General features: G+C 37.9%; 1 protein-coding gene across 1 annotated transcript in view; it reads right to left on the reverse strand.

Moving 5' to 3' along the window:
• Positions 1–399: 399 nt before the first annotated feature.
• Positions 400–13,177, reverse strand: part of wdr18 (WD repeat domain 18) — a 165,524-nt gene continuing 152,746 nt past the window's right edge. Inside the window, exons 9-10 of the mRNA XM_020534000.2 lie at positions 3,129–3,197; positions 400–1,795 (exon numbers count right to left, since the gene is read on the reverse strand). Of these exons, the coding sequence (XP_020389589.1) occupies positions 1,667–1,795; positions 3,129–3,197 (198 nt within the window). The 3' untranslated portion in view covers positions 400–1,666. The remainder of the gene's footprint in view (positions 1,796–3,128; positions 3,198–13,177) is intronic.

Genomic DNA, 13,177 nt, shown 5'->3' on the forward strand with positions numbered 1-13,177 from the left:
ACTTTTCCTCAAGCACAGTATTTTCACTTAGTACTGCACTGCTGACAGTTGCCTAACAATTTTTGAATCTGCTGTGTTTATCTGTCAACTATTTTGTAAATCGTGACCTTCCATATTGGTCTGATATGAAGGATTTTGTTCAATGCTATTTGAAAGTACATTTGCCTAATTAGACTTGTTCTTGACTTAGTTACCTCTGTAGATAGTGGAAACTTTTAAAATAAATCCTCTTCCTGTTATAATACTGAACTTTAAATTTTGCTGTAAGATTCAGTTAATATTTCTACAGCAATAGGAAAAGTGATAAAAATCCCAGTAGTAAACCTAATACAGACATTGTGCTCTGGGCAATTTTATGCTGAATTTAACTTAAAATAACTGCATATTAAAAAGATCACATTTACTGCAAAACATTTATTTTAAAAATGTCAAATGCTCCAGATATGTACAAAGTTCCCACAAACACAAGACAGAATAGACTACTCAAATATGAGGCACAGGGTAGAATGCAAATATACCATGCCAGGGGCTGGGATTCTAAATGCTCCTGTCAATCAAACCACAGTCAGATTGACATAAATAACAATAAAAATTGTAATAACAAAAGCCAAAAATGTGTGACTTGTATCACAGAATCAAATCAGTTACTCCAGTAACTGCATAGACTTTGCAACTCCAATTGTTGTCTTGGTTGATGATCACACACTGGAATGCCCAAAATGGGATGTGGGTCTATGCCAGTGATTTTCCCACACTGTGTTTCTGATTACAATTACAACAAAGTGGAAAAGTAGTCAAGTAAATGGCAATCTCCCACAGGAAGAGGGGAAACCACAAGAGTCACGATAAATCCAATATGAATTCCAGGATGACCCACATACGACAACATTTTTAACTCAGAGGGCAGAGGATTGACCAGGAGAACAGGAGAAATGGAATAGGAGATACCAAATACTTCAAAAACTGCAGAGAATTTGGAATTATTACTTTAACACTTGAATGTCCAAACTTTCTGTCTGTAAGAGATAACGTGTGTATCATGGAGCCTCTGGCCACAGATAAGATTTAAACCCATGTTTCCTTTATAGATAACAGATCTTAAACCCTGTTAGGTGATGGGCAAACAGACTTTTCCAAGTCTTCAAGTTCATAAGCTTCAAACAGAACAAACCTATGGAGAAAACTTACAAGTACAAACAGGGTTCAAGAGGCCGCATGTGGAATTCATATGTACGGTGCTATTATATTTACAAACTGATTCTGAAAATGACAATCCAAACAAAGGTGAAAGCAATATCCTCTCCAAAAAAAAATCAGCAGGAAGATCCAGGTATCAGCTGGGTCCCCCCAATCCAAACGTTTTATGAATCTGGCAAATTGGACCAGTGTGTTTGGAATCAAGATTGTTAACAGGCCAACAAGTACAGCTTAAAAGCTGTTAAAGAAACATCTGACTTCAATAGATGTGACTATGTGTAAATAAGAAGAAACAAGAGCATAAACACCTCTGACAAATCAGATAAACAGATGCATAAGTGGGACGACAATTGGAAATGTTTAAATATGCCAGATCATTATATAAAGGCTAATGAAATGTATTGTTACAATACCAACAGAAATCTGACACTGGGTGCTTCATAATTTGCAGTATTTCTCTTTTCTTCACTTATGTCTGTTTGGTCAGAACTTGCACAGAAAAATCATACAAATCTCTATTGATTTTCTTCAATGTCTTCACTTCGTCTTCCAGCTCAGCCACTCTCATTTTTGTGTTCTCGCCATCTCCCAGCATATGCTGCATGATAAAGTAAAAATGGATCTGAACAACTGATTACAAATTTCACTGTTTTCTATATTAACGTTAAACATTTTTAAAGAACTTGTCTGAAAGGATGAATAAATTCGATAAAATGACCAAGCTGGAAATTGAATATATTTTAAAACTGTAAATGCTCACCAGGCTCAACAGTAACTGGGGAGTGTCAAACCAGGCTGAAATGTTGTGTATACTGTGAATACTTCACATCCAAATCAACCTAGTATTTCTCATTAAAGAGGGTGATAGACTGCTATTTATTTCCAGTAGATTGCCTTTTTTGCACAAAAAAAAAATTCGTCAGTCCCCAAAGAAACTAATTTAAGCAGAAAAGTGCTGGCCTGACTAGGTTACAATTACTGCTGAGAATAACTTTTGATTGTTTGGACTCTGCTAAGCAATTTATATTTAGATATTCAGCTGAAGAATATGAACATTTCCAGGGGAGAAAGACGGAGGAAAGTGAGGAATTCCACAGTTAACATGCTCGGAGACAGTGAGATAAATCTTGACTTCAGCACAGAATGGGATGGAAGACTACTGTGTGGGACATATTATTTTTGAGGTCAGAGGAAACAAGGAAATAAAGTTCAATGGTGCAATGCTTTTGTTGATGTGGAAAGGGATAATAAACAGAGAGATGAGACAAGTAATTTGTTGGTGGTTAAAACTGGGAAGGAGACTGAACTACCAAAGCACCATTCTTTCTTTCCCTACAGAGGAGTATCAGAGAGATACTGAACAGTCATTAAAATGGCAGTGCTAAGTTTTGCATACATGACATGCCTATACGTTGAAAGGTTCCTTTGCTACGTTATCCTTACATTGTTCAACTAATGATAAACTGATTTGCTCTTCCAGTTAATTCACAAAACAGATATTTATGTTCAACAAGTAGTTTTGGATTTATCAAGGTGCAGCATGTTAATGCTTGGAAATGGAATACCGTACTATTGCAAAGACGCATGAACAGCATTTCCAGTTCAAGTGAAGCACCCTCTGCATTATCCACCTAGCACATTCCAGACCAGGTGAAACACTGTTCAGATGAAGAAGGAAGCTTGCTTTCTACTCCAGCAAACAGAAGGGCCACTGCAACATGCAATTTTTAAGAAGAAGATCATTTCCATGATGATGAAAATGTCTATCAATGCTGAATTAAAGTCCATTTTATTTTGTAGGCCTTTGCCCACCAGAAGGTGGATTAAAACTGTGGAAACTCATTTCACAGACAAACTTAACAATCAACAGAGGAAAAATCTGATAGAGTTTAAACTGCACATGACACAGAATCTATGAAAATCAAACAAACCTTATCTGCAGCAGCACACATAACAGAATACAACTCCTCAGCCTTTTTGAGGTAACTTTCCTGAGTCTCCTGTTGAAAAACAGAGCAACAAAATTTAGCATGGAAATATACATAATTCATACTCTAAATGTAAGAAGAATCATTCCAGGGAGCTATTGCACGAGGCAGATCATTGCATACACAGCAGAAAATGCCCATATCTCTGAACAGGCTACAAATTACAATCAGGCACACACTCATTTTTACTTGGGATGATGGTGTCATTGGCAAGGCCAGCGGTTAAAAGTCAATCACATTCTGGAGAAAACAACAAATGCTGGAGATCACAGCGAGTCAGACAGCATCCATGGAGACAGCAAGCTAATGTTAAGTCAAGATGATTCTTTATCAGATCTGATGAAGAGTCATCTAGACTTGCAATGTTAGCTTGCTCCCTCTCCACTGATGCTGTCTGACCCGCAGTGATCCCCAGCATTTGTTGCTTCCAGTACTAGTTCCAGCATCTGCAGTAATTTGTTCCTACATTCTGGAGAAGTCCTGTTTAACAAGGTTTGTGTGCTGGTGATGTTATTTCCAAACAGCAAACAATCTTTAACATTTAAAATAAAGTTGCACCTAGAAACTGGTGTGAGAGACAGACAGTCTCCTCTAGGTGTTTCTCCAAATCTTTGTTTAAACTGAATCTTACTGTAATCACTACAGTTATACTGAAGTATCTGATTCTAGATCTAGATCCTTGGAAGTATCAGTGCCTAAGGGACTGTACACCAGCAACTCAGAGAAACAATATCTCTGCAAGAGTCAGTGCTGAGGAAACTATACACTGTAGAATTTCTCGATCTTAACAGGACAGGATTAATAAATTACTATCACAGATGATATAATGAGTTTTGATTTCAATATTGGTGGCAGAAAAAGACTGTGGTATTATAAAATTTAAGAAGAACAAGACAAGAAAGCTCAGAGAAGTAATTATCCTCGTAACAGTTGTTTGGTAGTACAGAACTTGAACACTGCTAAAAAAAAAGACACATTTTGGCGAAGCTGTCATCTTGCATTCAGAGGAACAAGTTCGTAAGCATGTTTTGCCCTTAAACATGGTATTTTTGCAAATGTTTTGATGAGTGCAAGAGAAAAAGCTTTGACAAAACGTGCCTTTTTTTCAGCAATACCCTAGTAATATTTCTGTAACAAGATTAAAAAAAAGAGGTTGGCAACCTTGATCGAGACCATGAATCTTTGAAATTCTATTTATTTTCTGAAAGAATGACCTGACAATATTTCATGTTTAATAACGTTTACTGCGTAAATATTGAAATAACACTATGGACTAAACACTATTTTATTTTTGTAGATAACTTATAATTTCATACTACAGAAACTAATATTCCCCTTTCAAACTTATTATCCATTGCATTTTTACAATTTTCTTTAGCAAACAAGCTATGGTTGGTCCCAGCTTCCAATAGATTCCTGTATCTCCACTTAGCTGAGTAACAATTACAAGTGACTGCCTCGATGTGTTTTTGGGGAGCTTCTTAAATCCACCATCAGCGGTAAAGCCTATTCCAATCATTTATTTTTCTCTCAGCCCATCCAGAACAAATCTCCCAGAATATGTACAGGGCTGCAAGATGTGTCTCTTCCACTACTGACAACATTTCTCTCGCATCCAGCTGTGACAGCTCAAAGTCAAGCAACCTTGTCTCCCTACTGGCCACACAGACCTGTTTGCTGTCTGCGTAGGGAAACCTATAACTAGATCGTAAAAGATGACTTCCTGTGTCCTCTTTCGCATGGTCATGCGAAACACATTTACCATTTATCTAGGTAGGGAAGCAAATTAGCTATTCTTGACCTCCAATCCCCCTTCATTTACCCTACATTTAAAGCTAAATTTAAAGTTCCAAAATATTATAATATTAGAGTTTCTCATAACTGTAACAAAAGTTTCTGACCAGACTTTCAAACAACTTATTATACTTATAATGCAAAAAAGTTAAACGGGGACTGGGAAACAATCCAATAACAATGGGAATGTATAAACATTAATTAGACTAAATCTCACAGGAATGCAATTTTATGAAAGTGCACTAAATGATGGTAGACTCCAGCATTTATTGCCTTAATGTTGAAGCAACCTCCTGAGGGCTTCAGATGTGTTCAGTATTCACAGTCAATGTTAACACTTGCAGCTAGCAATTCTTTACTTTTTTTTCCAATTTTCTCCCCTCTCCTCTTAAGGATACAGATTCAGGTTGGCAAATGAATTCTACAGGCACCTTCAGCCATACTTTAAGAACAGGTAAACTAAAATAGACTTTGTAGGCAGCCTAGTCAATTGAGCAATGGTCATGTCGAATGTTAGCCTGACTGCAGTACAGTTTCCAGCAGGGGTCACTGGATAACAATCACTCTTAAGCTGGGTGAGATCAGTTAACAGAGATCAGGAACTAAACCTGGATCTTTTTGATACTTTAGGCAATCTTCTCGCAATTCTAGCAAAGGCTTTTCTCTAAACTGTCTTCTACTCAAGTTTCTCCATGTCTTGGTCAGAACTGAACACAGTGCCTAGAATGTAGTCTGATTACAGGACTGTACAGTTTAACAATAAATTTTCTTGACTTTCATTCCACTGTTGTGCCTATATATGTATATCTCAGCATTTTGCTTTAACAGTTGTTACTCTGCAGTAATTGGTTACATTGAATTTAAAGAGGCTATAACTATTTGAATTTAAATTCATTCACTTTGCATGTCACTCTTACATGGAGTACTTTACCTTTGTACATATTGAAATTAATGTCCAACTTATTTTGTAATTCCTAAGCTACAATGAATTTCTGAATCCAAGTCAAACATGTAAATTAGAAACAAAGTTATCCCTACTGTTTAGCTGCCTCCTTTAGCGTCTTTCCTTCAACAAAATCCTCTAAAACCAGTTATGTTCCTCTGTTCAACAAACTCTACCTATTTCCAAAGTATACAATAAATCCCACTACTGCATTTGGAACTTGATTAAAGCTCCTTTTCGCAGACCTTTGTAGGAAATAAAAATTTCACATGAAGTACAATTTCCCCACAAAGGTCCAGGACTATTCTTTTTGAAATCATGTTAAATTTTTTGTTAGGTCATTATTATATAGTTAGTAAGTACATTACCTTACAATAAATGCATGACTCATGGATTTGTGCTTCATTAGTCTGTTTCTAATCTAGAGTGACTTCCTCAATGACTCTGTAAATACAACTGTTAGCATCTCATTGATCTCTCTTCTTATTTCTCTCGACTTTTTTTCTAATCAATCTGTTCAGAGATTTTATGACACACCTCTAAACGCAGGTGGAACTTGAATCCAAGACTATACAATAAACACCTATTATTGCCGAGGATTGTAAGTAAACTAAAATTGCACTGAGCCTCATAATGAAAGATACGATAAAAGCAGAGGCAATATTGTTAGTAAGTTTGCAGATGACACCAAAGTTGGTGGTATAGTGGATAATGAAGAAGGTTATCTGGGAATGCAGCGAATTTCTGATCAACTGGGCCAGTAGGCTGAGGAATGGCAAATGAAGTTTAATTTAAATAAGTGAATGGTGTTGCATTTTGGTGGGTCACTTACACAGTCTATTGCAGGACTCTGGGGAGTGTTACAGAACAAAAAGATCCAGTGATACAGGCTCATAGCTCCCTGAAAGTGGAGTCACAGGTAGACAGGGCGCAAAAGGCAACTTTGGGCATGCTTGCTTTCAGCGGCAGAGCATTGAGGACAGGAGTTAGGACGTCTTGTTGCAGCCATACAAGATGTTGGTGAGGACACATTTGGAGTACTGTGTGCAGTTCTGGTCGCTCCACTATAGAAAGGATATTAAACTAGAAAGAGTGCAGAAAAGATTTACTGGAATGCTTTCTGGATTGAAGGGTTTGAGTTATAAGGAGAGGTTGAATAGGTTGGGACTATTTTCCTGGAGCATAGGAGACAGAGGGGCAACCTTATAGGGATGCAAAAAGTCATGAGAGGCATAGGTGAGGTAGATAGTTAACAGCTTTTTCCCATGGTAGGGGAGTCTAAAACTAGACGGCATAGGTTTAAGGTGAGAGGGGCGAGATACAAAAAGGTCCAGAGGGAGAATTTTTTTCACACAGAGGATGGTGAGTGTCTGGAATGGACTGCCAGAAGTGGTGGTGGAAGCAAGTACAATTTCGTCATTTAAGAAACATTTAGACAGGTACATGGATGGGATAGGTATGGAGGGATATGGACCAAATGTAGGCAAACGGGACTAGTTTAATTGTGAAAAACTGGGTAGCATGGGCAAGTTGGGCCGAAGGGCCTGTTTCCACACTGCAGACCTCTATGACTCAATGATGATAGGAAAGAAGCAATGGGTAGAAGGCTACAAGGCAAAATAAACCAAAAGGCTTACAAAAAAGGACATGAATCTATAAATATTTCAGCCAAGAAAAATAGCCTCCCAACATCTATTAAGCCCTCTCAGAACTTCATTCATTTGGATTTTGGTGGAGGAAATACATCAACAAAGTTCCTGATGATAAAGAAGTGAGAGGTTTGGTAAGCAGCAAAAGATTTCAGGAGGACACAAACATGCAAGCCAATTGGACAGTAAGGTAGCAGAAGTGTGAAATGTTATATTTTTATAAGAAAAAGAATCGGAGTACAAACTCAATTAATTTCTGCTGGTATGACTCATTTCATAATTCATATGTTGTTGAAATATTACTTTTAGTTTGGATATATAACATGATGGAAGCAACTGGTTTGGGAGATTAGTAAACAGACATAAAGTGATTGCATTTTAAAGGTACCTTGTCTTTCTTAAATAAAGTCAGTGACGGAATTGTGAAAACATTAATCTGTGCTTCATTTGAACATTGCAATAAGACAAAGAGCCTGGCAGGATTGCAGTTGTCTGCATTAAAGATATAATTTACTCCAAGGTCAATGAACAGGTTTATAGTTGGCAATATTTAGTTGAAATCCAGGTATGCCTCATTGCCATAGGGATAGATGGTTAGGAGGCAGTTCTTTTGTGTTGGATTATTTGTGCCTTCTCTCATATAAACTGTTGAGACAGATACCTACAGCCTGGAGAGGCAGAGAGAAAATAGGCTCAAACTGTACATCAGAAGCAAAGAGTGATCAGAAATCAGAGCTGATTTTGAGTTGGATTTATTGAGCACGAGTACAGCAACGCCCATGCTTCAGCTGAAGTGTCCGCAATCATGAACTGCGGGTTGCTGAGATGAATTCTGTAAGATCCCTGACAAATTTCACAATTCAGAGAAAATCAGGAACACTGAGGAGAATCAAAGTGAGCTCCTGACAGTAGTGGCATTTCTTAATTTTTGTTCCAAGAAGGAACTAGGATCCTGTAACAAATGAGAGAATTCTCAGGTGGAAAGAAAATTGGACAGGGAGTGCCTTGCTGAGAATTCAGGCTTAAGTAATAAAGTCCTAGAAAATAATGTACTTGCTTCGTTAATTATATATTAAAAGTTTCTGTGTAAAATCTAATTTCTTTTGACATAATTTTCATCTGAAAACTGGGAGTTTAAATTCATTTTTAAAAGTTAATAGCCTTCCTTGAAATCATAACATTACAACTACCTGAAGGGGCAAATAAAGTAATTTTCAGTAAAGGCCGACAACATTTTAAAATTTACAAATCTAGGCTTAGAGTACAATAAATGAATTTTGTACTTGCTGCATAAGAACAATGAGAGCACTGTATACAGTTTTTAGTATTCAATTATAGAAAAAATAATGAAGCTTTTTATGTAAATGTAGCTGAATGATGCCAAAAGTAGAAAACTAATTATACTGACATTTCTGGTTGAGTGGAGAAGGCCAAGATTTAATAAAGCCCAATATTATGAAAAGTTTTGGGAATGCACATGGAATAGACCACTTCCTACAATCAGAAAGACATTGACAAGGGAATCAATTTGAAATTCTCACAGAGAACTATATTAGCAGAAATACCTTTACTCAAGATTATTCAAGTATGGAATGTTTTATAACAAAGAATGACCAAAGCAAAGAGCACTGTACCATTTAAATAAAAAATGGATAAACATTTGAAGGAAAGGCTAATATAGGCCTTTAGGGAGTGGAAGGATATGGGAATTAGTTGTAGATTTGTCTAGCACATAAGTAATGTAAACATAATGGGCTAAACGGTCTCCTTCTTTGCTGTAAACTTCTATAAGTTTATTTAATTTGAGCATTCCGTATAATTTATACTGAAGTTGTTCATTCTACGTAGGTTACAGATATCTTTTGTAGAAAACATTTGGATGATTAATCACTTATTTTAACTCATCCTTAGTTTCAGTTTCATCTGTATTTTGTGATCTTTTCCGATATCCCAATTTGTTCTCCTATAGTAATGTTTTTGTTCTGTTGCTGTGCCATTAAACAGTTCACACTGGCCACTCTCTTAACTTGTTTATATTACTTTCATTCCCAGTAAACCTGAAAACCTTTTTAAACAGGGTTTGTAGAGGTTGTTCTTCCTTTCTATTTCTCCTCTCAGTAATTTATTAAACCATGTACGATAACAAATGCTGAGTCTACACACTGAGTCTAAGTGTATCTTTAATGGTATGTAGTTTATCTTCACTGAAGTGTTGAATAAATTTCCAAATAACTTGTCCAAGCTGCTCCATATTTTCTTTGAAATTATCATTTTAAAATTAAACAGCTGGTTCCCAATATACAATCTATACCTAGTATGTATCTTAGATTATCTGATTATTATAATTTGATCATCTCTATTAGACTCCAATGATGCCAAGACTTATAATTCCTACAATTTTCAGGGTAACTGTGATAATCAAGATGTCCACTGCCTCTTCTGGCTTCTCAGACAATAGGCCATGATGCAGTCTAATCTGGACTCTGACCAATAGTTGATTGATTCAAGGACCCATTAAAATTGTCATCGATCCTATTGAGGAAAATCCACTGACATAATAAGTATTTCTCTTGTTTTAGTCAACAGTTAACTACCTACAGGCAACAGGATGTCAAATTCAGACAAGAACAATTTGTATTTTGACTTGTGGGCAAAATGGAAAGGTATCACACTGCTGTAATTTTAGTTTTTTTTCATAATATGTGGGCATCTCTGGCTGGAACAGCACATATTGCCAGTCCCTACTGCATGTCTTCAAATGTGCAAAACGTGTTAGTGAGCTGCCTTGCTGAGCAGCTGCAGTCCTAGGGACAGTGTTACCTCTGTGCAGCTGCTCCAAGGATCTGTACGCAGCAATCGATGTGCAGTACCATTCTTCACTTTGATGAGGGCAGTGTAAGTTTAATTCTCTGAATTTCTCTGGCCAAAGGGGCAAACAGAATAGTAACCCAAGAGTTTTGGTACGTTAAAGAGGCGCTCTCAGGCTGGGAAAGCAGTCACTGCGGCCTCATCAAGCCCCTCTGATCCAAGGGTTCTATCTTCTTGGCCCCTCTGAACTTATTTTAAACTTTCCTTTCTGTAGGAGCCTCCATGTCAAGGAGCCCCCTTGAATGCCAACTTGCCTCAGCAGAACACACCTCGCTTTGTGACGCTGCCAAGAGCTGCTGGCAGCAAGTTATGATTGGGGCCCCCGTTTCTGCAGGAAAAAAAAAATCACTCAATGAACCTGTATGATAGTGTGATTTAACCACAGGAACAATCAGAGATCGGTCAACTGCTGTCTTCAACTCTACATGTTTTAACAGGAGTTGCTGAATGAAAAGCAGGACTTATTGCAGCATTTATAACAGTAATTGCCAACAGTAGGCATGACAGATTTCACATTTAACCCAACACATTGACATCATGCAGTACACTTCTTATTTGATACCCCTCAAACCACCCATCTTCAAATGTCGCTCACTTGTTGCAATTACTAATGATGTGTAAACTCAAACATTGTAGCTTAAAATATTTTCCCTAGAGACAGCCAATGCATGGGAAAGACTCTAATTTTACCACAGGTTGGATTTTATAGCTCAAGTTGACAACGTTCACCCAGCACCATTTGTTTGACAGAAACACATCAGTAAAATATCCAAAACACAGACTATTTTTGCTTGAAAATATCATTATTCTTGTGCCTGAACCCTCAAATGTGCCATGGATTTCAACAGTGATGGTGAAATAAAAAGTATTATTTCTACTCAAGGAAATACCCAAAATAATAGAAGTCTACAAAACACTGTATCTGATAATAAACCCTGATAGAAAATACCCATGCTCCACAGTTGGCTAAGAATAGACCAGGTTTTATAGTGATGTTATCCAGAAATAGCATTGTAATGTTCATTTCCTTGGGCTCTCAAAGCCTCATTTGGATGTGGGGCCAAGTGCCTATTATCAATGACTTAGGATAGCAGAGAAAATTAAAAGAAGGTTTTTCACAAAATTACACTCATGACGTGAGGAATGGTACTGGTTCAGGGAGGTATTAGGAGTTGGGATGGACTTGCAATATTCATCACAAGCTTACCAAGTAATGAAAAATGTGCTCAAAGCTTACAGCAACTCAAATCCTCCTGCACTCTTTAAAAAAAGTTCATCAAATTCAAAATTGTGGAAGTTAAGTGTGCTGGGCAAATGCACATAGTGTTTCTTCATTGGACTTTGTCTTGACTTCTATTAGGTTGCTGGAATGATTACCATAACTACCTCATGATGTACTTCCACCAAATATGTACAGATAATGGAGAAGCAGAAAGACAAATTATTTACTTACCCTACTGATCACAATGCACAATGTTTTTATGTTACTTGAATAATGGGTGATAGTTTATGACCTGTGGTGCACAGCTGTGCTGATATTGGATTTTCATACAACCACAATTACATGGCAAGACACTGCAGGATAAACACAATGAAATGCTGTCCAGATCAATTCTGCAGTAGAAACACAATGAAATGCTCTCTGGAGCAATGTTGCAAGATATGCCAGTGAAGAATTTTAATCTTTTAAACTCTGTGGAGATTTACTGCCTGATCCAGGAGTGCTTTTCTTTTACTGTTGTCCTCATGATTGTTCCAGATCACGCACTCATTGCTTTGTGAAAATGACAGCCACTTCTTACATCCATAAACAGCCAAACGTGGCAATTTACTAATGCTGCGATTCTCTACTCTTCTACAGAGCATGCTGTTGAATACTTTGTGGATGGTAATCTTAAAAATGACATTTTAAAATCAATACCCTCTCGTTCTTTATCCGGGGCACAGTGGCTCCAAGACCTAAAATACCTTACAGTAATACCTACCATGAGAGTTCACCTCTGCCATCCTGACAGCAGTTTACATACCACCCCATGCGGATATGAAGAGTGCCCTAGATGAGATTTATGCTGCCACAAAGACTCTAGAGACAAAGTTCCCTGAGGCCCTATTCATTGGGGCCGGTGACTTCAACCAAGCCAACCTTAAGCAGGTGATGCCAAAATACCACCAACACATCTCCTGCCCCACCAGTGGACTGAAAATCCTGGATGACTGCTATACAACCAAAGGTGCCTACCACTACAACGTCCTACAAGCTGAAGTCCCCACCTGCATCAAGAAGACCACCATCATCCCCGTACCCAAGAAAACATATGCAGTGTGGCTTAATGACTACTGCCAAATAGCTCTGACTTGAATAATGATGAAGTGCTTTGAGAGGCTGGTCATGGCCCACATCAACTCCAGCCTCCCAACCTGCCTCGATCCCCTACAGTTTGCCTACCGACATAACAGGTCTACAGAGGATGCCATATCCCTAGCCCTGCACTCATCCACGGAACATCTGGACAACAAAGACACCTACATAAGACTCCTGCTCGTTGACCACAGCTCTGCCTTCAATACCATTATCCCCTCCAGACTGATCCCAAAATTGCATGACCTTGGTCTCAGCTCCGCCCTCTGCAACTGGATCGTCAGCTTTCTGACCCACAGATTGCAATCGGTGAGAATAGGTAACTGCATCTCCTCCACAATAATCAACACTGGAGTCCCCCAAGGATGCATCCTCAGCC

This window comes from Rhincodon typus, chromosome 29 (genome assembly GCF_021869965.1).
Source record: "Rhincodon typus isolate 14 chromosome 29, sRhiTyp1.1, whole genome shotgun sequence".
Classification (NCBI taxonomy): domain Eukaryota; kingdom Metazoa; phylum Chordata; class Chondrichthyes; order Orectolobiformes; family Rhincodontidae; genus Rhincodon; species Rhincodon typus.